The 27,490-nt window shown below is 35.9% G+C and overlaps 1 protein-coding gene across 1 annotated transcript in view; it reads left to right on the top strand.

Moving 5' to 3' along the window:
* Window positions 1-27,490, top strand: part of POLN (DNA polymerase nu) — a 129,269-nt gene that overhangs the window by 62,334 nt on the left and 39,445 nt on the right. Inside the window, exons 18-21 of the mRNA XM_080410934.1 lie at window positions 6,575-6,657; window positions 10,712-10,843; window positions 13,810-13,920; window positions 17,849-17,927. Of these exons, the coding sequence (XP_080267060.1) occupies window positions 6,575-6,657; window positions 10,712-10,843; window positions 13,810-13,920; window positions 17,849-17,927 (405 nt within the window). The remainder of the gene's footprint in view (window positions 1-6,574; window positions 6,658-10,711; window positions 10,844-13,809; window positions 13,921-17,848; window positions 17,928-27,490) is intronic.

Here is a 27,490-nt window from a genome sequence, read left to right as displayed (position 1 = left end):
GGCTACTCAAATTATTTTATGATTAATCACTGGAAGGACTTTTAAAATCCTAAAGTGCTTCTGGAGTCCTGCAAAAGAGTTCACAGGGGTTATAACGCTTTTCCTGGTGCTAAATAGGTATAAAACAGTTTAAACTGCAATGTGGTAAGGTGGCAGGCATACAAAGAGGGGAAAGACGCAGTGACTAAAATGTTGCAGAGCTGGTTGTAGTACAGGAGGGATGACATCAAGCTGACAGTGCTGTAGTCTTTCATTCAAAGAAGTTGAACACAACTAAAAGCTTTTATGAAAACCTCTAACTAAATAAAACACAAATTTAAACTCCACAAGTGGGAAGTTGTGACCCTCTACCCTCAGTGTTTAAGCACACGACCCCTATATTTACATGGGAGATCCATGCCAGAGACTCTCCAACGTGTGCAGTGGCCACTGGAAGACAGCTGTGCCTTTCCTGATGCCAGAGTGATTACCCTTTAGATAAGGAGAAGATGCCTAGTTTGTTGATTGATTTATTGGTGCATATCCTTGGGTGAGGAGTTTTTGTATTGTTCTGTAACCTTTTATCTCACTTCATCAAACCAGGTTACAATAAAAATGTGAATACAAGCATTAGATGTAACATCTGATTCAGACGAGAAGTGTTTAGAAGTGACATAGATAAAAAAAGAATAAAATGACTTTATATATACTTAGGTTACATCAGAAACATCTATCTTTGTTAGCTGTTTCACCTGCTGTTTCCCTTCTGACAAGATGTTAGCCTGTATTTCAGAATCAGGCTGCATCAGAAAGATGCTTCTTTCCTTTTCTGAGAAAAGTATCTTAACTTTATTTCCACTCTTCTAGGCAGCCTAGACAAATTCTATTTTTCATTCTGATGGTTCTGTGCTCTTCTTATGAGGAAGACAATCCAGCTACTTTTTGTTTAGAACATAGTTGTATAAATGCCTCAGTTATAGAAGGCATATATACATGGTTTTCACTGGACATTCTGTACAAACCATACATTAAAACTGTACATGATAAAAATAGCTAGATGATTTGTAATTGCATGTACCTTATGCCTGGCTCTTGACTGACATGTGAGGCAAAACTAGCGATCCGTTTTGGTGTGACAGTGGCTTCAGGAAAACTGTTTCCCATCCTCTTCCTTTTCTGTATTTTGTAACAGAGATTAGCCAGGAAAAAGTTGTTCCAAGATTGTTTCCACATGTTAACTTAAAAATGTCTGAGACGGCTTATGCCTGAGCCTTGTCAGCATTTTCCTTTAGTCATGGACTAGCAGCTTTCAAAATATTGCTTATTCTTATGCATTGCGTTAACAGTGAACGGACTGGGTTATGTGTAGCCAGTCTGTTATGTATGTTTAGGATGCTCACATACATTGTGGTATATATTCCGCTTGCCTTAGGTATAATAAGGCCAATGTAATTGAAAAAGTAAGCTTTCAAAATTTACCTCCTACATGATCTATCCCGTGATGATACCTCTGTAAAACTGAGCTTTTCTAAAGCTTGCAGTTGTCACTAATGACGTAAATTGTACCAGTTTCGTATGCCAACACAAAGTTCCAGGCACAAACTTACAAAATATACAACCCTCATCTGCTATTTAATAGCAAGAGGTGATTAAAAATGAGAGATTTGTATAGTTCACTGATGAAATTAAAAATGGCTGTAAAAAGTCAGATGAACGAATGTGTGTTCACTCATATATTCACTCATTTATTGGACATTAATGACCATGTATAAAATGAATTTAATGGCACTCCATCTCGTTTCCCACATCAACAACTCACAGCTAGGACTTGGATTAATTGGCAGATGCAGGAAAGCAGCCAAGAGATTTGTGGCTATTACGACTGAGCTTAGCTTGGCTGTAATGTAATGCAGATCAAGGCAACGCATGTCTGCCAGATATTGTTTGAAAGTTTGTTCTGCCTTTTCCGGTACATAAACAGACGACTTCCGTCACCATACATTTCCCAGAAATGTCTTATCGCATTCTTTTAAAACTAATTTCCTTCCATTTCTCCAAATCTACCTGTTCTCAAAGTTTTATTGTGGCATTGCTCAAACTTTATGCCCTGTGGCCGCTTTGATTTTTTTGTGTTTGTATACTTTATGCTGTGTGTGCTCATTCTGTTCACTAAAATTGGCATTAATTCTTTCTTTTTATTATTCTGTACAGGTTAAAAATATGTCCATCCAGATCTCTACTCTGTATTAAATGTGTAATTCTAGTTAAGCTTTTTAAAATTACAAATACGATTGCTGTTCTTTCTTGGGTATAAAGAAACTTGGTATTCATATGTTTTAAGGACTTAAGACTTAATTCAGCAGGAACTCTTTGAGGTGTCCATTAGACCCCAGTAATATATGAAAACATATAGTGATTTTTTTAGAAATTGCAGAAAATATTCAAGATATTATCTCTGTAAAATTAATAAGTTCCATGCACCCGTTAAGTTTCATATCTGCACTGTATGTTTCTTACTAATAACTTGATGTTATCCTTCTTCACTGTTTTGCTAGTAATTTTTTCTCCTTTTTTTTCACTCAAAGAATTAGGCAGCTATTCCCTTCCAGACATACAGCCCAGTTTTTAGTAGAACCACCTCTTTGAAGAGTTTGTATATCTCTACTCTCACTATGTTTGTTAGATTTTCTACAGTTTTCAGCTGTAAGTTGTTCTGCTGTCCTGATGGACCTTTTCAGGTTGTTTAGCTCTGCAAACTCTTCCAAGAATAATGAGATCTATTAACCTGAACATGTTTTTTGGCACTGAAGTCTGTTCTTTATTCCACCTAATATATATGTATCAAAGTACTATAAAGCAAAGTACTTGTAAAGCAGTACTAAATGAAGAAAGATGAAGGACAAACAGATCAGCTATGTGGAAATAAACTGAGACAAGTATGCAGGCAAGGACAGGAATGTAGGAGGTGAAATACTGCACATTTGGAGATGCAGATCAGGAGGAATTTGAAGATGATGATGATAATACTGATTACAAACTTGAACAAATAGTGTATTTGAGAGAGAGTAATGAAAAGGACGTGATAAAATGGAAAAATAGGTTTCATGCTAGAACTAATAACTGCATATATATTTCCTGCACGACTTCAGAAATTGTGCTATTTCCACAACAAAACCTGCACCAAATTCTTTCTTCTCTTGAGTTTTATTTTCTGCATCAATTTCTATTACATTGCATTAATGTTCTTCCTGTCCCTCCAGGCGTACATGCAGTACTGGGTGAGCTGAAGTCTGCATCCGTGTCACTGCTGGGGCCCAGCAGCTAAGGCTTTTATGCCCAGTCATCTTCCTTTTCAGATTCAAGTTTATTCAAAAACAATCCATCGCCACTATAGATCTGTTTTACATTATACTACAATTCAACGCTCAGCATTTTTTCTTACACAAGTAAACAGATGACAAGGTCTCCTTTTCAATATCATGGTATTCCATGATGAGTCCAAAGCCAAAATGAAAGTTTTAACTTCAAATAGGTTCTCACAGTACCCATTAAAGCAAATAAATTACCACAAATATAAATTTGCTTGTAGAAGAAACAGGCTGAAGAAGAAAGTCCACTGGGCATTTGTAATGTAGCTGCTGTGTTTCTAAGAATTAGAAGCCCCCAGAAAAGCCCCCACCATTTTGTTATCCAAAGGAATAAATAGTCTTCACCTCACACTGCAGGGATGCCACCACTCTATTACAGAAGGAATTAAGCATCCTAAGTAGAAACCAATCATTGTCAATACAAACAGAAAAAAAAACACATTTTCATTATTAGAAAAAAAAGGGATAATTTTGATTAATGACTTGTTTGCTCAAGCACTTTTGATTTATATGGCAATTTCATACTTTATTATTCTGGATTCTTAAACGTGGTACATAAATTTACAAATGTACAGAGTGCTAGGTGTAATGCCTCTCTGCCAAGTCCTCCCATTTCCCACTCTGACACACTAGGAGGTGTTGACTGACTACTTTGGTTTTAGCATTATATTACAAAATATTTTACATAAAACTCTGAAATTTTAATTGATTCTCTTGTATTTCATGACTAACCAAAGATCAGGAAATGCTAAGTGACTGTCGTGATTGCCATGATCGCATGATGCATGTACATCTGCACCAATAACTGTGTAACACAAGGTTTTGTTGTGATTGCTTACAATGGAAACATAGGATCCTCCTCTTGACACTGCCTATCGTGATTACAGCAATAAGTCTTTTTCTGTTTTTCCCAGTCAGATCTTTCAAGTGGGAGCTCGGATAATGCAAAATCATCCTTAGAATCCTAGCAGTGGGTCTCACTGTGCACGTAATCAAGTTCTAGCGTCCTCTTTCACTGTTAAAGCTTCTCTCAAACCACCAGTCCCTCCCAGCAACACTCTCGTTTTGTGTCTTCCTCAGTACCATGATCTGATGAGTAGGGGTGTTCCTCTACAAATCTCCATGACTTCTTACCCACTGTTTTCTTTCTACTATAGCCCTTCTTTTTCAGGGAAGTGAGCAGCTAACATACCCCCTGCTGACTCCTTCCCTCTCAGTTATCTCTAGCCTCAGACTTAAGTAACTCTGCAAATAAACTCTTACTGTATTCCTATCTCTTGCCTTCTCCAGGTCTCTAGTTCGAATTATGCAGTATTAGGAAAGCAGTATTACATTTTTGTATTATTTCCCTAGTTTCAGCATTTTCAGTCTTGATTCTTTGTCTCAGAAAGGTCCTTAGGTAAGATCTACTCTCTTATCAGATTCTATTTTCCCTCCTGGTTGTGGATAGATGCTTTCTCAAGTTTATATGTAACTTTTTGCCAGGTTCTACAGGAAATTCCTGTGGACTTTCTGCCAGAGGTTGCTTCAGGAAATCCTTAATGATGTCTAGTTTCCTAATTCTGCTCTTATTAGCTTTGATTGCCACTTTGTCCTCTTACTCAGGTACATTTGGGAGTCCCAACCTACTTTATTCAAAAGAGCTGTGAACTTTTGACCATAACTACGAAGGTAAATTATAAGTGTCTCCAACTACCAACATGGTTGACTTAAGTGGGAATAGTCTTTGTTACAGCTGGAAAACATGATGTATTAGATTATCCGGTTCTTCATCTTTCTCAGCCTAAAATGAGCAGTGGAAAGTCCATTTTATCTATGAGCAATTAGTAGCATTCAAAGGAACAACGCGTGCTTCTCCAAACTGAAGACTTTTTGCTCAGTGAAGGTTTGCAATCATATTCACTTTTATTTTTTCTCTTCAAAAAATCTGTACTGCTGTAAGGATTTGCTTAAATCTGATTGCACTCTTTATCTACCTGTTTATCATTCAGAGGGCCTAATTATACCAGCACTGTGCATAGGCTTGACTAAAACCAATGTATGGGCCAAGCAAAAATTTGTGGCTCTGCTGGTTTTCTAGGTGTGTGAATATCACAATAATGGTGGAAGACTCTTCTTTGAGAAGATACACAGAAATATGCCATTTTCTTAAAGGTTGTCAGCTAAAACTTCCACAACAAAGCATCTTTCATGGCAAAAAACTTTCATAACAAAGCATAGCAAACTTTACTTTTAAAAATGTAAACAAATCATCATGAGCAGACTCATGAGGAGACATTAACAAATGGTGCATATGTCAGCAAGTGTCTCTGATAAAGATGAATTGCTATGTTGTGTAAAATTTGTGTAGGTATTTGTTTTCAGAGCATGAGTAGATAATCTAGATTCTCCCCAATGCACTTCCATTTAAACCAAAGAATCAAAAATCTTCAGTGTTTTCAGTTGTTGGTAACGTCAGTATTCTTTTTGAAGCTTTGGGTAAGGAGAACCATAGGTGGCATGTACCCAGTTGCAGAGTCCTAGCTTTTGATTTGCAGATTGCTAGATCTATTAGCCCTTTCATAGGACTGTTTTACATCAGCTGGTGAGTGAATGGAAACTGGGAAGGATGATACTTTGCTGGTAGTAAATTGGCTACACTCTCTAGTTAAGAAACAGCTAGTGCTGCTGTTTTATGAAGCATCTTCATCGTGGAGCTGTGTAAGACATATGGAGAGATTCAGTGCATGCTTTTATCAGTCATCATTCCTGATAAAAGGTTGGATATTCCTGTTAGTGAAGCCCTGATACAACCTTTGTTTAAATAAGCTTTAGGTCAGACTTATGCTTTGAGTCTCTATATATGTCATGTCTTGAAGAAATGCTGTTGCTGGAAAGATTTAATTTTTCTCATGGGTCAGTACTGAATTCTCTTCAACCTAAAGAACTAAATAATAAGGTAGTAGGATTTTTCGTAGCCAAGAATTTGATTGAAAAGAAAGGGAAAGGAGAAGATGAAGACTAAAATAAAGAGTTTAATTTACTATGGGCTATCACTACTAAAATTTATAAAGAAGTTTTGTATTCCTGGATGAAGACAACATCCCTTCTTCCCTTCTAAGTGCTTCTGCTCGTATCTTACAAGTCTGTAGTTATTAAATGGCTACTGACTTTAAATACATTTTCTGAGGGGATAAAAAGTTATACATTTCAGTTAAAACTAATTTGATTTTTGTTTGCTTGTTTAGGAAGGGGATTCCAAGTGAAGAAGTGAAACACACTGACAGAGAGCAAGCAAAGCGTATAGTTTACTCAGTGGTTTATGGAGCAGGTAGGCATTTTTAGAAAAAGCACAGTTATAGTAGATTCTCACTTTATACATAACATAAATAGACTGAACTTCTAAAGATTAATGAAAGTTTGTCAGAGTATTGCATTTTTATTTTCATCAAGCATTATGAAATGATCTACTCAGTATCAAAATTATCAAATTAATGCAGCCACATTGCCATATACAAAGATTACTCTGATTTTGTATTTATTTCCTGCTGTGTAACTGAAGCATTTGTTTTTAGCTAAAATGAGTTTAATTTTGAGTGGACTTTGGATTCTGCCAGTATGTAGACAGAGGTGAGAATAACTGCAATAAAATTATAAAGAACTCCAGTATTGTTTCAAAACACACTTATAGAATCACAGAATGACTGAGGTTGGAAGGCACCTCTGGAGGTCATCAGATCCAGCCCCCCTGCTCAAGCAGGGATGTCTAGAGCTGGTTGCCCAGGACTGTGTCCAGATGGCTTTTGAATGTCTTCAAAATGGAGACTCCACAACCTCCCTGGGCAACCTGTGCCAGTGCTCAGTCATGCTCACAGTATGAAAGTGTTAGATCTTAGCGTTTGCTGCTGTTTCTTCACAACTGCAGAAAACATGCAAAAAAATCCACATTGTCACTCATTCTAAGTCCTGCCTTGATTTGTCTAGGACCAAGGCAATCTGCATATTTTCTAAAACTGCCTTTCGTTTCTTAAATGATGCCAAATTCTTCTTATGCTTCCTGTGTGTTTAGAATTACCTTTTCTGGGAAGACAGATACGTATCATCAGCCTACAAGCTCTTGTGAATTCGTTTTAGTGAACAACCAGCTAAACTTCATGTAGGTCTTCTGGAGAAGTCCAAAAGCTCTAGAGAAGATGAGTACTTGGAGAACTCATTTAGCATATCAAAGCCCTAGGTTGCAGGCTTTATTTAACTTGGAAGCACTTAAAACTATGTCATGGATTCCTGGGTACAAATGCTTTCTAAACCATCTCTTGCAGTTGGTCATCGATTGTCCAAAACCAACACCAAAGGCAGAGTTGGCCAAGGCCATTCAATTTCTTGTTCAGGGCATTCAACCAGGAAGGGGAGAAAAACACTCCAGTTTCAGCTTTCCAGAATACCTATTTTATGTATAGTGGTGAGTGTAGCTTATACACACACAAAAGAATAAATACATATATATACATGTACATTTTTACATTAAGCTGTATTGCATTTTAAACATCTGTGTTGCAAATTTGTATTAAAAAAGTCCAGGACTAGCTCTCTGCAATGTAAATTCAGATCTTCCCATGCTGAGACTGGAATCAAATCTCTCATTTCCAGCCTGTTTTCATCACTAGATTATTTCACCAAATGCAGGCACTAGCACCCCTTGCCCGTTGGCCCATGCCAATATTACACATTTCCTATCTGTTCCCTCCTCTCCGGGTGGAACAGGCAGATATCTGACGTTCTCAGACTGAATCACCACCGGATTAGTGTCCTGTAGTTCTGTATATAGTCAGCGTAGAAAAGGAAATGCCTGTTACAGGGGCTAGAGCCTATGTCTGTCTAGCCTTGCTGTAGAGGATTATTGGCGCTCCCTCACTTGCTCTGTAGCAGGCACTAAATATTTCAGTGCAGCAGTGCTTGATTTAAATATCTTCATTTGCTTGTTTTTGCTTTGTCTCTGTCTTTCGCAAATGAGGTTATTTGAAGCACCTGAAAGATAATAAGATGCTTCAGTTCATTAACAGTGTGATCAGATTCTAATTAAGACATAGCATGGAGCAATATCATAAAACTATTCAGATTGAAACTGGGCTGACATAAAATAATTGTTAGATATCTGAAACTGATGGACTAAATTCCACCCACCGTTCGTCTCCCTTCAAAAGATGGCTAACTTTTCATTAAGGAGACATTTTGATAGAAGTGAAGAGTATGAATAATACTTATTTCACTTCTGGGACTGGAAAATACAGAAGCATTCCCTGAGGAGCTTGCCGGTATTAAGCTTATAGGAGTTAATGAAAATCTTGTAGTAAATAGTAATCTTTTTTTCTTTTTGTTTTCTTGGCTTTAGGTTACACCTGATTCATATTTTGAAGGACTTTTTCTATAATCCTGGAGGGTAGAAAATAGTATATAGTTAGCTAAGAGTTGGTATTTTAATAAATACACCAAATATTGAGAGGAATGACAGTATTGCAGTCTTTTGCTTGGTTTGGAGCAATTCACTTCACTTGCTACTGCCTCAGTCATCTTGTAAAACTAAAGAACAGACAACTTAAACATCTGTAAAGTAAGAAATTCCATTCAGTGGCAGTATATTCAAGCCCTGAATTGACACAGAGGGATGTCAAAGTGTTTAAATGAAAAGCAGAGAAACTAATGGTATTTTCAGTTTTGAAAGATGATATTACAGAATGGAGAACACTAAAACTCATAGGCTGCTGCTAACAATTCCCCTGGCATGGATAACTCAAGGAGAGTGCTCAGGGAGGCTTTAGTCCGCTCCTGAGCATTGCTTTGCATGGCCTATGCTCCTGCATTGTGGAACGTGATCTGACACCATTCCATGGCTGTACTTTTCCCCCTCATTTTGCTTCCCAGGAACTGCATTTCCTTGGAAACTTTCAGACTTCTTTGTTGATATTGCGGCTTAATTTTCCTACCATTTTATGCAATACTTTGTCCTGTATATCAGTAGTTCTTTAAATGGATAACATGGACAAACTTAGATGTTGCAGTTCTCTAAGGAAGCCACAGCAGTTTCCTAGCCTTTAACAGTATGTGCTTTAGCAGATAGATTTGTCATTTGGTGACCCAGGAAGAAAACCCAAATTAATTAGATGTCAAATGAAAGTACAGGTCTGTAATAGCTCAGCAAGAGTCATTGTGGATGTCTTGTGAATTTCTTCTTCTAGCACCTTGTCCAGAGTTGTGCAGCTCAATGCAGATCCTGGCACGACTGAGAAAAAAATGCTACAGAGTAGTTCTGAAATGCACATCAGACTGACAGTGATGGCATTTAGGTGGCTGAAATCTCCCTTTCAAAAATGCTAGATAATTTTTCTTGACAGTATTACTGTGACAATAACTATTCTATGCCTTTGGTGCCTTTAGATATTGCTTCTTGGTTTATGTTATTTGCAGGCACAGGGCTGGTTTTGTGTGGCTGTGCAGCTGACATAAATATATCTTTTTCAAACCTCATATGACTAATGTTGATATAAGTTTTATTTTTACTGGATCCGTTTGATTTATAAATGTGTTTAAACTTCAGCTCAGCTTATATTTTGACACTCCAGAAAACTCTCTTCAGCTTCTTTCTACCTTATCTTTAAAATTATCTTAGATCCAACATAATATATGTTGTGTACTGATATCCTATCTAAAAGCTGTTACTTCTTTCTCTCTGTTGAAACACTTTTTCTGTTTTTTTTTTTTTTTTATTATTTTTTCCAACGCTTTTATCTCACAACTTGGACCCAGATTTTTACAGACATTGAGGAGCCTAAGATTGTTTGAAATCTGTGGGGCTCAGACTCCTTAACGGCCTTTCTAAAATCAGGCTACTTGGGCTGATTACTTCAGCAGTTAGGTTTTGCTGTGACTTCTACACCAAATCCAAAGCTTCTAGCTAAACTCAACCAGCTCCATCTCCATCCTTTTTTAGATCTTCATTCTTTTAGATCTTTGTGTTTGTTTAAAATGATTTTCAAATTCTTTATCTGCTCCTCAAAGTTTGCAGATTTCAGCACTGAACTAGTAATATGATACTTAAAACAACAAAGTTATTCTGTGAGCAAAAGAGATTTCAACCCCATTATAGGTACAAATTATAACTAGGAATTTCTTAATTACTTCTTATTAAATATATTCTTAATCCAGTAACTTTGGTAAAACATTCAAGCTCAAAGTTAAACATTTGCTTTGTTAAAATATGATTATAGTATATCAGATAGAGATAAGTAAATTTGACTAATTCCACTAATTGTGAATCTAACAGTGCTGTTGTATGTAGTGGATTTCTGTACTGCTTTATTGCATAATAAAGATAATTTCTTTACCACCAGGTAAAGAACGTCTTGCTGACTGCTTGGGAATTACTCCCCTTCAAGCCAGTCAATTTATAGAGAGTTTTATGCAAAAATACAAGAAATTACATGAATTTACAAAGAAAACCATTGAACAATGCCGAAAAAAAGGTAATACAAAGTCTGCAAGAATATTTTTGTTTACTGGTCAGCACTGCGTGACAGTGGTGAAGACAAAGACTCAGCTTGACTCAAATTCTGATAGTTATAGGACAAGACAAAAGACCAAATATAATTTCTTGGTGAATTAGATTTTTTTGTTGTTTTTTAACCCTAAGAGAAGCTAGTTAAATCTGTCTGCCTTTTCTCAGAAAGATGCTAACAGAGTAAGACGTTTGTTCTCAGAGTGAACCCTACTTAATGTCAAGTTATACTGCATCATTTTGACATATAATGTACTCCAACACAAAAAAGCCCAGGGAATCTTTTACTTAATAAATATTGTACATGGCTGCTGGACCATGGAAGTTCAGCCATTTAGTCAAAGAGCCAATTTACAGAGCCGATTTTTTAAGCTGTGTTTTTTCTTTGCATCAGTCAGAATGTATGTTCTCGAAGTTCAGGTGGTATCTGTGATGACAGATGTATGCAGAGTGCTTCTTGGATTCAGCAGCTGCAAACTCTTCTTGCATCAAATTTGTTGTTAGTCTACATATTCATTTACATTTAGTGAATCCTAGGAGTGCAGTAATTTGAGGAGAGAAAATGGAGCTGTTTGAAATATTGTCTTTTAAAGGCTAATTAGCAGAACTGTCAAAATAGCTTTCTTTTGTTTCTTAATAAGGTATACAGTACTAAGACATTTTGTAGAAATAAATAGTAAATTTGCAATATAATATTACCCATCATTGTATGGATGAGTGTCATGATAGAAACATCCAATCACGAAAATTAATAGTATTCCTTTTTTGTACTTTGTAGGGCTTAAAAATCTACCAGAAGCATGAACTGGCATTGTATCACACAATTGCATTCCTTTGTTCATTAATATTACTAAAGAAAAGTTAAATTCTTTAAAATCTATTTTTAGCTGTAATTAAGCCTCACATTGCATATCTAGTAAAATATTACACATTTATTGTGCATTTCTGATCTATTTAAAATAACGTAGCCTTCTTTTCTTAAAGATGAATGAATTTCAGTAACCAGACCTCTGTTATCAAAAATCTGGTTTATGAGTTTAGTAGACAAGAGTGTCATAACTATTGTCCTTGATTGTCATTGAAACACACTTGTCTAATTAGTACTCACTGCTCCTCTCTCATCTATTAACCATTTATTTTAACTGTTAGCAGTAGAGGAACAATCTGTTTTGATTGTACAAGCTCAAAAACTCTGCAGCAGGTCAACATGTTAATCTACCTTAGATTCCAACTTTCCAATAAAAACATTCCAACCTAGTGAGCTCATTATAAGGTAACTTTACTTATCTGAAGTTCAAAGGTGAGCAGCACCCACCTGTTCACAACACCATGACAAATATCATTGAAGTGTTATAAATGTTGTTTTATTTAGGTGTTGTAAACGCCTGATACTCCATGTAGACATGATAAGCATATATCATATGATAAGTACATGTATCATAACAAAAAAAGATATTTTTGTTAGTGTATTAATATATGTGTTATTTTATTGTTGCAGTTTTTTGATGACATTATCAACATATTTAAAAGATTATATTGAGACCTCATTCAAATATGTATTTGCAGATTAATCTTTGAACACAGAAGCATCCTTTGCCACTATTATATGAAAGATGGTATTTGTTTGGGGAATCTAATCATCTATCAGTATTGCAAGGGTGATTCTGTTGTGGAGACACCCCACAGGAATAAGGAAATTACAGTAAAACTGTCTCTCCCTAAGAATCTATTGTTTTAAGATTCCCATCTCTAGATACTTCATGGAAAATCTCAGTTAAATTGGAAAAACTGATTTGCCAAATAATATCCTAACCTCCAGATAATTCAGTGCCTTGTTTCTAAACTGGTACTTCTGGCTCCTGGAATTACAATAAATCACAGAAAGCTGTATTAATTCAGCAGAACCATCTTCATCCTCTGCACATAAGTGTGTATGTGTTGCCCATAGTAAGGTCATAACTTTGTGGCTCAAGAGCCTCCTTACCACATGTGCTTGAATATCCTGGTTGCCAAAGAGGAGGTGAAACTCTATGACATTTTCGACTTCCGTGGTATCTAATGAAAATTCATGGATAGTCAAGGTGATCAGAAGTATAAGGAAAGATTTTGTAAAGATTTATTTTTAACATGGATGATTTTTCATTTTTCTTAAAATAAGAAAAGAAGTTTAGTTTTGAAGATAAGCTTAGATGAAGTTTTGTGTGTGTTATTTTGACAAGAGGATCCTCACATCTCTTTTTCTCTCTCAACTCCTCTCACTTGCCCTTCGAAATAGTTGTTTTGGCAAAATACATCATTAGGCCTAACATAAAGCTTTAACTGTGTTTTCGTGTGCTTCTTTTAAACTAAAAAAGCCCACCACACTAGAGTTAAGGAAGTTTGCCTGTGAAAGGAACATGAAAATACCACATAAAGAAAATGGAAAAAGAAAGATATCACTTTGGAGGGTTTCCCCAAAACTATTTGATAATTTTGGGAAATATTCATTAATGATTTAATTACTCTACAAATTGATTTTTCTCTGCTATTCCCAAGCAAACTATTCATTGCATGGAAAGCTCTAATTATGGCTACTAATAGATAGCTAATTCTGCTAGGTATTTATAGTTGGATCTCCCACAGAGAGAGAGTTTGATGGTGTATCATTAGACATTCCTAATGAAAATACAGCTTTAATGAACAGAAGTTTTCCTTGTGTAACATATACCAATTCTCTGAATGAAATAATTCTTAGATCAAATATACAATAAACATTTAAGGTTTAAATAAGAGAAGCTCTGACTATTTTCAGAAGGCAAAATATTAAATTGACTCAGGCAGCGTATCATTACAAAAATTATCATTACAAAACCTACAAATATTATTTTAAAAGGAATTTCTGAAATGTAATGCTAATCACTCTAAGAATGCTAATTTCTATTTAAATCCTACAAGGTTATGTGGTTTCCATAATGGGACGTAAAAGACCACTGGCTAATATCAACGCACAGGATTACAAACTACGTACTCAAGCGGAGAGGCAGGCTGTCAATTTTGTTGTTCAAGGTAAAAACCTGCCTGCCTACCTTCCTACATACCTCCCTATCTCTTTATCTGTCCTTGGCTTGGATTTAGTGGACAACAATTCTGATAATCTCAGAAGTGTGAATATTACAGTAGTCTACTAGAGTAGACAACTAAGGCATGAATTCTACTGTGGAAGAGAAGTTTAAATGATGTATTCTGTCTGCCTTTGAAATTGCCGGTAAACAGTATAATAGTATAACAATATCAATGTTCTAATACACTCTAGTGCTCTGTGGTAGTTAAATAATAGGTATAGATACAAACTACGTATAGAGGGAATATCTAGAATTTAGTGCTTCAGATGTATTGTTGTCTTAAAAAAATTTCCTTTCTGGCTCTGATAGTTTTTTACTCCAGAAGGGTTTCTGTGATTATGCTGCTTACAGATTCTAACTTTTATTTTGCCAGATACCTTTAGTTTAAAAAATATACATTACAAGAATCATGCATTGTTACAATTTGTTTTGAAACCCAACTCATTCTTTGTAATGAACATTCAAACTTAATTCTGTGGAGGGCAAAAAAAGTGTTTTTCACAGGAAAACATTGCAAATTTGCCATATAAGTTGGAAATGTAAAAATCAGTATAAAGTGCTCAAATATTTGTTAATCTGATGAATTTAGCCACTTAAAGAAAAAAATACAAACTGAGCTGGCAGTCCAAGACTGAGATCTCTCCTACCAAACTACTCCTTGGAAGAATTGTTTTTTTTTTATTTGGTGATGCTGACAGGGTTGTCTTTAAGTTATATTGGAAGCATACAATTTACAGGCAAGTAAAAAGTGCTTTCTAGATGTGATGGCATGCTTTTTATAAAGTGTTTTGAATTTTCCTTTTGAAAGGATCATGCGTTTTTTCTCCTCCCCCCCCCCAATATTATTCATTTTAATGTTTCATTTTTAAAATGACTTAAGTATTCATGTCATGTTTGACATTCCTTATAATTAGCAACTGCATTTAAGTACTGTCTCTGCAAGGAGATGTACAGATCTAGAATTCTAATATATACCCTGTTGTTTGAATAGTAGTTGTGCTCAAGTGATGGCTGCCTTGCTGTAGAAGACACCCAACTGTAGAATTTTAAAACATGCTTATAGAACCTGCAGCAAAGCTTGCATATTTGTAACACTGGGCATGCCTGTAAAACCTTATTCAGAGACTTGTGTTCAGTTTACCTGGGTTTCCATCGAGCTGGCCAGCAGCCCTCTCCAGCAGAAGGCACAATGCTTGAGCTAATATAGCGAGTCCTGCTGCGTGGACAGTGTAGCATTAATAAAGCTACACAGCCTTCTGAGCAGCACTTGCTTATGTCCATCTGTCCAAAGAGCTTGGAGCTGAGGCAAAGCTATCACAGGACTGTCTACAAAACACTCGCTTCTGTGTAACTACAATAAAAAGATTATCATATTTCATTGTAGGTTCAAATAATACTGGAGGACAAATCTGATGAAAAATAGTGTCTTTTGAAAATTATTCAAAACATGTAATATTAGAAGGTGTGATGAAGCAAGGATTAAAAACATTCAAATATTCAATATTCCCAAATATTATTAAAAAAATCATTCTGGACTACAATAATTTTTTAATTTCAGGATTTCAGCTATGAGATAATATTTTAAGACCATAAAAACTTTGTGAATTATGCTAAAACATTTCATCAGAGTTAGTGTAGGAAACTGCATTTAATATGTGTTTTATAATGATATTTAATAGTCTAATTTAAGCAGTTTGCATTTTTGTTATGGTAGCAGCAACTGATAGCAGAAGACCTCTTCTAATGCATGACAATATTGGGAGGAACTTAGAGTTCCAGCTTCAACTTACTACAGCTGGATTTCCCACAGTTCTTTCATAGGGTTTTTTCTCTTTTTGAATATTTCCTAGTTCAATAGTCTTTACCAGTGTACAGCATAATATTTTTCAATTATAATTCAGCTCCACCTAACTGCATACAGCAAGCCATTTATTTCAATATTTATTATTGATTTATAATTGTGGCAAAATCAACCAGGAGGATATAGTTATTTTCTTTTAAAATATTTTAAATAGCATATATCTAAAAATCATATCTCAGAAAAAATCTATTTTGATAGTTCTTTTGTATTTTATGAGTTTACATTGTTTCATTAAGAATATGTGTAGGACATATGTATTGTGATGAACTGAATGCTTAAGTGTATTATTTTTTTTCTCACAGTCACTAAGAAGATATTTACCTGACCTTTGCTGAAACATCCTTTCTTTTTATATCAGTGTGTCTTTTTTTGTGTTGTGTTGAATCACTTTGACACATCATTCGAACAGGAAGACAAGATAGGTATTTGAGGCTAAACCTGCAATTAAGCATAGCCATCTCAATAATCAGCTGTGGATCTGCACTTGATGTAGTTAATGGGTAAAACAGAGTCTGTCTGGGATTCAGAGGAGGCAGTTTGTCATAGAAAACCATGGAGAAAGAAGAGATGTTAAGTCCATCTCCTCAGTCTCTTAGTCAAAGGGGTCAGTTGTGTCCTGGGGTTTATCAAGCACAGCCTAGTTAGCTGGTCAGTGGAGGTGAACGTCCCACTCTACACTGCATCTTGAGTTCTGTGTGCAGTTTTGGGTGCCTCAATGTAAGAAGGACATCAAACCATTAGATTGTGTCCAGAGGAGAGCAACCAAGATAGTGAAAGGTCTCCAGAGCAAGCCTTATTGAGGAATGGCTGAGGTCACTTGGTTTGTTCAGCTTGGAGAAGAGAAGGCTGAGGGGTGACCTCATCACTGTCTCCAACTTCCTGAAGTGGGGCAGCAGAGCGGGAGCTGCTGATCTGTCTGGTGGTCAGCGATGGGACACAAGGAAATGGAATGAAGGTGCATCAGGGGAAGTTCAGGTTGGACATCAGGAAAAAGTTCTTCACTGAGGGGCTGGTCAGTCACTGGAACAAGTTCCTCAGGGAAGTGGTCACGGCACCAAGCCTGTCAGAGTTCAAGGAGCACCTGGGTGATGGTCTTGGTCATATGGTTTAGCTTTAGGTAGTCTTGTGAAGAGCTGGAAATTGGACTTGATGATTCTTATGGGTCCTTTCCAACTTGACATACTGTATCTCCAGAGTACCCTTACCATTTGCCTACCTGGCTGTTCTTTATCCCTACTCTGGAAGCTGAACCATTTGGAAGAAAGAATTCAAAATTCACGGAGTTAGGGGGTGTGAAAAAGAAGATACCTATGGTCTAGTACATTTGGAGTATCTGATTGGCCAAGAATTATGGCTTCCAATCCTTAATTAAAGGATTGATGCTGTATTTTATGTGATAAATCTTATGTAAAATGTATTAAACCCCTGTTGCATGGTTCAGAACAGACCCCTTCAGCAGACTGCAGGCCTGGAGAATCATTCTGCTTGCTGATCACCAGAAGTGCATAATCCATTATGTAACATGACACTGTTTTATGCACCACTGCTCTTAACACTGTAATGTGATGAATATACATTGCATACACATGGAAATATGAAAAAGCATAAAATTAAGTTTCCAAATAGAAATGTAGCACTGAAACAATGTTCTAACCCTGTGTGACATTAAATTTTAATTGATTTATGGGTACATTTTAATTCCAATTTAGAGTCAAATGATTTTTTTTATAAAAAGCAACTTTTCAGCTCATGGCCATGACTGAGAAATTCACCTTTAGTTAACACATAATTTCATATTACTATTTTCTGGTTTTTATTAATATGTAATTATTTAGTTTGTTATTTATTAATCTTATGATCTGTTTCACATATTACATGAATTGAATCTGCTAGTTTTGCAAATTCTTACAATTTAGAATCTTCAGATGTTTTTCATTCCTATGCCATAGTTCCAAGAAAAAATTTTCCTTTTGCATGCTTTAAATTGAAAACAGATCACTTTCTTTTGCAGGATCTGCAGCTGATCTTTGTAAAATGGCTATGGTGGAGATTTTTACCTCTGTTGTCATTTCACCAACTTTAACAGCCAGGTTAGTAATAAAGGACTGCAAAGCTGTTTGATTTTAAATCAGATTATTTGAAATGAATGTGTTTCTGGCATTTCCAGCAGCTGTACAAATATCATGTATGCCTCTGAATCATATAACAGGCAAGGGCTTGTGGGATGGTTTTATACATTCAAAGCTATATCTTTGTGCTTAAATGGTTGGATCTGTAAATCCATCCCAAGGCGATGAAGTGCCCTGGGGCCATTTAAACTCAGTCAGATCTAGTTCAGTGGTAGTTTCTCATCTTTGAAATCAAGCCCACTGATCGTATCCTTCCTGTATTTTGAGCGTATTGTACAATGGGAATTGAACATTCAATGGGTTGGGAAAAAAAACAGGAATCAGGAAACCAGTGCTCAAGCAAAAAAAATGAACATTTTTTATTCTTGTATAGATGGCTTTCCTTCGCTAAAATAAAGCTAGGTCATCATGATTTTCTTCTGTTGTAATGGCTCATAATTGGTAGGAGATCACAGCATGTCCCTGAGATTTTTACACCCCTAGCAGAAATAATGAAGTCTACTTTTCCTGTAATAAAGGGTGGAGGGGATGATGCAGAATCAATGAGCATTATTATTTGCTGCAATACAAAGATACTTTGAAGGCAAACATGCAGCAAAATCCCCAAACAAATGGATTCTCATCTTTTGTAATGCTGTAGAAAACAGTCTAGTAGGACGTGAATTTTTGCAGTAGTTCAGATAAAATCTGAGATAGCAGGTAGTGCAGAACATCAGTGTTTCTGTTGTCATCCAGAAGGGGAAATCATAAAAACTTAGCTGTAGCAATCATGTATTAAGGACTTCAGTTTGAGTTTAGGTCAGTACAAAGTAACAGGGTTTGATCTTCCAAACATACTTTGCCATTATCACCAATATCTAACGCTGTAAATACTCTCTGTGTGTTTGTGTGTGTATCGTTTACACACAGCAATGCTGTCTTATTTGATTAATGTTTCACAATGTAATTTCTAATTAGAAATATAAATCGTGTGTGTTGAATTCAAAGGTAGAGCCACTCCTATGCCAAAAATAAAACTTGTTCTAAGTAACACTCTTAAGTGTTCCTGCTACTTTTTGAGCAAAATACTGTTGAACTATTACCAAAAAAAAAAAAAAATAGAAGTGGCCCACTAATATAAATCTGAAATGGGAAATAGTTATTTGGTGGAGATACTGCAGATTACTGCAGATAATGCATTTAGACAATGATACATTATGTATTAAATGTTGGATGACGTACTATAACATATTGCATTGTACATTTTGGAACAGATTCTCTGGGCCAATTTTAATTCTTTCTGCTGCCTGAGTTGTATGAAGAGACTAGAATCTGACAGCTGTGGCCTGGTTGAAAATTTCTGTAGCAGATGTAACTTTGAGATAGATTAGCAATAGAGCAGCAGCTTTCCGGTACAAGCAACCAACCAACAGTCTTTAATGGAGGAGGCAAGTGAAGATGGTGAGAGGACAGAGAACATACTCCCTTCTGCAGTTTGTACCTAGCACACAGTTCTTTAGGTTCAATAACTAGCTGTTTGTTGTAATTCTTAACAAGCCAAAGTTTTTTGCAACTAATGCCATGTCTGATAAAACTCATGAATATTTTCTTCTCTGAACAGAAAAATTTACTTGAGTTGTTCAGTTTCAAAACTATTTCTTTTAAAGAATTAGTGTCACCAGATGGCTAAAGAGGTAACAGACATGGGGAAGTATTGAAGTTTTACATGTTGAATTTCCTTGTGTTATGAAAGCATAGGGGAATGGCTACAGCAGACATACAGAGAATAGTATTAATGCCTGTCTTTCTTACTCCTATCATAAATGTCACAGCTGGGAAAGACCAAGACTGCAAGAGCATCTAAAAGAGACAGACTGTTTTAAACTGGAATTTTGAACTCCTGCCAGCCATTAACAACTGGATGGCTTTGCTAAAGGAGAGCCTTTTAATAGTCACTAATGTCTCCTTGCTGTAATATTTAGTAGGTACTTACAAGCCAGGCTTGTCAGAAAAGCATAATCAATGCCTTTATATATTCTGTGAACGCTCACCTGATTGGACAGTGGCATTTGAAAGCATCACTGTGGTCTTGCCAAAAGAGTACGGGACTGAAACTTGAAAATTTGTGTTTCCACTTGTCTGCCACGTGACATTCAGTTAGTTATTTTTTCAGTGGTATTTTTCTTGATTTTTGTATCAGTCAAGTCAGGATAATGATCCTAACATCCTTTGAAAAGCGCTTTGAAAAATATTGTTAAAAGGAAGTGTGTACATAATTGGTGCTGTTGTTGTAACCGTAGGAATGCACAGTAACTCTTCCAAAATGAGAAATATCATCAACCTTTTCTTAATATCAGATCACATTCATTCCAAAGACAGCACACTACTAACTTTTCGTCTATGTTCATCCCCTTGTAAGTATTTTTTTCCCCTATTAGAACTTCTAATTTTGGAAACAGGGTTTTCACTTTGAACAGCATATCAAAGAGAAGTATCTTTTATATGTGCCTTAGAAGTGATTATGAACCCCACATTTACACTGGGAGACAGTATCCTATCAGGCATCACCAAGTAGTGGCTAATGCTCAACATTTTGTCTTCCTTACCTTGGAAATGAAATAAAAAAGTACAGTAAATTCTTAAAGGTTTTAGTTTGCAGGTATGTTTGCAGACTTCGCTGACAACACTGCATTAATTTTTCATTCACTGTAAGCTCTTCAGCTATGAGTAAGCTCTGACCCAACAGTATGAAGCTTCATTTTTGTAGGACTAGTAGTTGGTAGATTTTCAATTATTATTTTCAGTTATTGTCTTCACTTGTGACACTGCATTTGGAAGTCAGGGAAAGGTGATCAGGTTACATTTTCATGATGCTTCATCAGAGGCCCTCTTGATGAAACAGTGTCTTCCACTGTGACTGAACAATGGCTGTTCTGTCAACTAGCAGTCTCATTTTTCTCTTTCTGTTTCTTCATCTTTTAATTCAAATGCCAGCCTAGCAATTTATGTTGTTGATAATAAAGAAAGAGTCAATCAGTCACTTGGAAATAATTTTACAGAAATAGGGAAAAGTAGCATTAAATGCAATACATATGATAAGGAACTGATGGTAATATGGGTTAGCTACTGGCTTCAGTGCATCTCTGCATTTTGTGTTGCACTGATGAGTAATCAAAATGATCTCTTCAGACTTCTTCCATATTACCTAGGTCTTTGCTGAGACGCTGTTTTGCTGCTGGTGGCCAAGCTGCTTACTGAAAATGTGCTGCTGACATAAATTATTCAAGTGCCAGCTTTTACCTGTCTGATACAATTCACAGAACCTCCACAAAATGTTTCCTGCAGGCAGATGATAGTGAAGAAACTTCTGAAGTGAGATCAAGGCATACAGTAACAGCTGAAAGAAAGATTTATGGAACTGAGGAAAATGGAAAGGTACTCAGTGAATTCAGAGGGACAGTTGTAGTTACTTTTAGTGTTTAAAACATCGTTGCAATGGCAGATGCATGGAAACTTGGTGAGAAAGAAGAGCGCTGGCCAATTGTGGAAGAATTGCTGCCTGTAGCAATTCTTGTAAAAATTATCACTTTGTAAGCTGAAATGCACTGCTGTTACCCCAAGTCTACCTGGTGCTACACAGACTTCTCAGAAAGTCATTAAAGATTATAATATCCCAACAACACACAAATTCAACAAGTCTACAGAACCATTGCGTAATTTCATGTGATTCCAGCAATTCTCCTTTCTCACCAATTTATTGTTCCTTCAACACTGGACCTGTGCCACCAACACACAGCTTTACTTCTCAGTATGTCCGGAGCCTAGTTAAAGAGACAGGTTCAGCAACAGGCCAGATAAAAATGAATGATCTGAAAAGGAGGAGCCACCAGCAAATACAAGGGAAAGGCATGATCTTATTTTCTTGGTCCTAGCTGCTTTTCAATAGCAGCGGATGGTGGAGGTTTTGTATGTCTTCCTCAAGGAACAAACACTTTAATCGACCTAATGATTTTCTGAGTTGGTGAACTGTAAATGCAGCTTGCTTTTACACAGATAGCTAAATTAGTGACAAACAGCCCTAATTGTCCCAGAAACAAGCACTGTGTTATGTGACCTGGATTTTTTTCAGATACAAATCATGTGATAAATCACAAATGATTTGTTTGTTGGAAGTGTCTTTGATTTTAGTTAGGCACAAGAACCTAGAGGCGTTTTTATAAGGTGTATAGGGATTCAAGCATTAGTACTTCACTGATTGTTTATCATTTCTCAGATTCATACAAAAGGACATACTAATAAAACCAACTTCTTGATTACGTTATAGGTTCAACTAAATACATTCAGTAAATCGCTTAGTGCTGCTACTATTTGTGATGATTTTCTTTAATTCTGGGCATAAATCTTGTGTCCCTTTATCTGTTTCTTCAGAAATTAGAGAACTGGGTTTACTCATGTTTCTTCTGTAGCAGTTATTCAGGATTTTCAAGTAAACGCTTATTGTTCTGGTACTCTGCCCACAGTTCCCAGTATATGTTTGCAGATCTGCCCTAAGGGGTTAACTCCAGCAAGCTTGTCAACTTTTATCCTTAGCCTAATACTGGAAGAAATAGAATCACAAGGAAAAGATAAAAGCTTTGGATTCTGCTTGAGAGGAGAATAAGGGTTTTTTTCACAGACATCTGCTTTTGTTTCAGTAGCAAGGAAACATCCTCGATTATACTGCTGTGTCAGAAATGATGGTGAGCTCTCCACAGCTGCTGTCCCAGCCCCAGTACATAGCTCTTTGCTTCCCAAAGTGGCCAAATCACATTGTATTTCTAATTGTGCCCCAACTTAGCAAAATCATTACTTTCCTCAAACAGTTCAAAGTAGTATTTAGCATGTATCCACAAGATGGTGAACTGTTACCTGAACACTACACGCATAGTGAGCCAGAAGAAGTCAGAATGATTTATTCTTTATAGAAAGAGCTAAATATATTTAATATGCTTAAATATCACAGCCAAAAAGGACATTCAGAGGTAGCAGGGTTTTTTTCAGTGTTTATGTGGGTTGTTCAACACAAATAAATAATTTTCATTTATAAAAACCTTTTGTAGGTCATCTTTTAGATTGGTGTGGTTTAAAACATTCTGGGTATATGCAAAAATTCAATTCTCTTTAATTAACCATCTGTTCGGCTTCCTGCTCTTTATGATGTAGCTGCTGAGAAAACAAATTTCACAAGTTAGCTGGATTTTTATGGTTAAAATGTCAAAATATCTTGGTCTTCATTATGGAAACACTGAAAGAGGTAGCTTAAAGTTAGTGCAGGTAACATCTATGCAGGTGTGATATATCTTAAGCTATAGCTTTTATACTACTGCATTCAAAATCTTTATAGATGCAGCTTCAAAAGAAACTTGAAAAATCTACAAAATATTTCAAAATTATCTTAACCTTGTTCTTTAATTACATGACAACTTAATAGGCATTCTTTCTACTGGAATCTGTGTCCTTTTGGGGGAAACTGTCATGCAATTAAATAACATGTAGTATTAGTAGTATCAGAAAAAAATTAGTACGGTTTCAGTGGAGGGAACATAGAGATTTCTAAGAAGGATCGGCTCCAACATCCATCTGGCCCGTTGTTGCTGAGTGTGGCCCACAGCAGATGCTTCAGGAGGAAGGTGCAAGATTTGTAGTAGGATAGTCTGTCTGTCTGCAGATTTTCATCTTGCTCTGATTGTGGGGACAAGTCTGAGTTCTGAAGCAGATTTAAAAGTCTCCCCAAAAATCATTGCGTGTCGTAATTTCTAAATGTTCTTGAAATCTATACAAGTGTTTCTTACATGATCAACCATTCTGGCTTTTTTTGGCAATGTGTTTCATTATATTCCTTTAAAACCAATATTTTGTTTCATTAAATATAAACTTATTAAGTGTGAATTTCTCAAGTCATGAAGTTCTTTATTTCAATTACAGAGAATAAAACGTCTTTCCATTTGTTTAAGGGTTTTTTTTTCATATTCCCCCATTTATCTGATTTCAAAATATCTTATTCTTTTAAACCTTTTTTTTTTTAACTATTTAACAGCTTTTATGCTCTTTTGGGATTTTTTTTAAACATCATTATATACAAAGCTTTTATCAGGTACCCCCATCTGCTATTTTGAAGTCTCCTATTATGTATTTAGAGGTTTCAGATTCAAAATGAAAAAACCTTGATGTCACTAGTTGGATGATTATTTTATTGATCATTGATTGATTTGATTATATCAAAAAAGAGGATAACATAGGATGACAGACAAGGGTATTAATATTTGATATATAAAATCTGATACTGTTATATCCAAAAATGGTATTAATTTCAGTGATCAGGGACATCCTGCTTTATTAAAAAAGAAGAGAACTATGTGTGAATAGAAAATGACTGATTTTTAAAGTATTTCTAAATGTTTATTGTGCTACCAAGTGATCATTAATACCGTTTTTAAAGTAGTGAGCTTTTAGTAATTTTTTAATGTTTATACATTTTTATTGTATCTATGTAAAAACCTAACTATGAACATTCTTATGTTCTTAAGTAATGCATTATGGGATTTATTTTTTAAGTTTAACTAGAATTTTTACTCAAACAAATAAGCTATGATGTATTTCAACTAACTCCTCTTTTTTACTCCTTCTCCAAAGACAGTCCTTTGGCTTTAGGAAATCTCTTGTTCAGTTATGATTTAATTCTCAGCTTGTCTTCAAATCAGAAATAAAAAGTGTAATTTTTCATGGAAATTTCACACTTGCGTACACTAGCTCAGAATCAGACAACCTGATGGTGCCACATCATTTTTTTTCTGAAGACGTAGAGCCTAACCAACAGGAAGCATCGTAAATTATTTCAGTCCGGGCTCTCAGCCTGGTTCTTAGAAAAATTTGCCCTTATTTCCTTATAGAATCATAGAATCAATTGGGTTGGAAAAGACCCTTAAGATCATTGACTCCAACTGTATTATACATGACAATTGGACCCTCTTATTTAAAACTTTCCCGGTTACCCAATTTTAAATTTTATTTTCTGTTCAAACTTTTAAACAAGCCAACTTAATGTAATATGTGAGTTCCTCTCAGATATTCTTTAAGCAATAGACTTAGCACCTTGCATGTATGGCTTAGCCTGTGTCATTCCCTTCCTTCATGCTGCCTGTGCTGTTAGACCTCCCATGGGAATGTTAGGGACTGTGCTGAGGGAATTGAGTACAGACAGCAATGGAGATTGAGTTTTGAGGGGTCTGGAATGGGCATGCGGTGGGTCTGGATTGCCAGCTGCCAAACAGTGGAATAAACTCACTGGCAGTTAGTCTGTAGGAATTCATTGGTGGTCTATATTTTGTATAATCTTCATGCAGGCCAGTCTGGAAAACTAGACCATGTTATGGTTTAAATGTGTTGTTAACAACAGTAAAAATTTCCCCAATGATACAAAAATATATCACAAAAATATAAAGAGGGCTGTTCTCCGTGTAACTTCAGGTATTAGGAGGTGGTACCTCCACAAAGTCAGTGCATAGAGTTGGGGTATTCCAGATGTCAATTCAGAAGATCTAAGTCAGAGCCTAGCTTAGTCCCTTGACTATAGAAGGAGCATGAATTTAATTAGTTTGAGCATCTCTTGGCACATTGTAATGGCCTGAAACACTGCACATGGCTGTTAAAAAACAGCTTCTGAGAAAAACTACTATGATGATCTTGTTTGGGTTTTTTTCCTATCCTACGCTGGCCACTTCTATGGGATATTCCTACAACTGAGTCTGCAGCATGTCATGCCGCTGCACTCTCATTTGCAGTTCAGACAAAATGTTCTTTCCTTTAATGGTAAAGAAATGCAGTTGTTCAACAATAAGGTAATAGCTGTTTTGTTGAAGTCAGTTCAATAGTGTACTTACTTCTCGGCAACACATTTGAAGTAGTCACAGAAAAACTTGCAATTCTGTACTTTAGAACAGAGAAGTTCAGATCTGGAATACATTGCTTTACAGTAGCAAACAAAATCCTCATTCGTTCTTATATTAGACAAACTGGCCTGGTACTAAGAATAAATAAATATAAGAGGCAATATGGCCTTATAAATAGAATACTATGAAAAAAAATCTCTTGATGGTAGTTTAATTTGGTTTGGCATATCTAAGTCAGTAATATAATTATGATGTAGTAGTAACTGGATGGATCCATTGAAGTTTAGTCTCTGTGTTGCTTCACAGGAAACTGGAAGAATGATGAATGTAGTGTTGAAGAGAATAAAAAATATTTTTGTTTTAAAATTCTACAGTGCAGCATAATAGTTTAAGAAGGATATTGTGTGCTGGACATTCTAAACTGCTGTCAAAAGCCATGTTCAGACTAGCAATCACAGAAATACTTCTCCATTTGAAGGTGCAGGTTGTAACAGTATCTCCTTTCCACACCACAGTCATACTCAGGCGCAGGACATGTTTCTCAGGAAAAGAAATCATGTGTGTACTCAAAAAATTATGGCTAATCAGCAGGCAATCAAGAAAATAGTTAATAAAATCTCAGCTTGTAAATCAAAAGCATTCTTATCATCTGTAGAACAACAAAAATACTAGTCTGTTCCTGGTTTACAGTTTCTAATTAGTTTACCATACCTTTTAGCAAGAGAACATGAGAGGAGCTTGCTATTTCGGTATTCCTTTAAAGTGAAGATGATTCTATTAAGCACAAGTATAGGATTTTTTTCAAACTTCTTTCACTTATAGTGTGCAATGAGTGGGTGGGTGCGTGTACTGGAATGGTGAGAGCTATGAATTTTGAATGTATAAATTGCTTTGATTTTTTCCTTCATCTGTATTAATGTCAAATTGAATACTTCCTTCTGTGAAACAGCAATTTGCATGTAAGTGTGATTACTTTAACAACCCTGAAAAAATACAGGTGGCATTGTACTGTAAACCTGTAAAAGTAGAACCCATTAAGTGATGTGAAATGGATAAGAAAAAGTTATAAGAGGTCATAAAACAATATCTAACTTGTTTGATGAACATTAAGGAGGAGAGCGTATATACTATTGCATTTCTCATCATCAAGTTAGGAAATCATGTTCAATATTAATTAAAACTTAGGTAAGGTCTTTATGTGTTAGAAATACTTATTTCTTAGATCTAGCATCTCTGAGGTAATTACTATCCCCGTTTTCTAACTGCATGTGCATTGCTTAGCAGGAGAGTAGCAGAACTAGACAAAGAGCCAGCAATGATAATTTCTAATTCTGTATTTTAGCAGATTTAGAATATTGTCCTGCACTTCAAATTAATCACTAGATGTTTAAGGTGGGGTAGATGTAATTCTGCAACTCTGTGCAATTCCTCAGTTAATGGGCAATATAACCGAGCTGGTAGGCTGCGCTGTTCAGGATGGTAAGCACTGAGAAACAGGGTCCTTTAGCACAGATGGAGAACCAAGCTAAAATAGCTGTGCTGCTTTCAGTAGATGAACCGGAACATGTGGAGTTGTGTCAAGTCTACTGGGCTGTCCAGACAGAATTTTTTATTTCA

Source organism: Falco punctatus, assembly GCF_963210335.1.
Source record: "Falco punctatus genome assembly, chromosome: 1".
NCBI classification, from domain to species: Eukaryota; Metazoa; Chordata; class Aves; order Falconiformes; family Falconidae; genus Falco; species Falco punctatus.
This window is presented reverse-complemented; position numbering and strand designations above follow the sequence as displayed.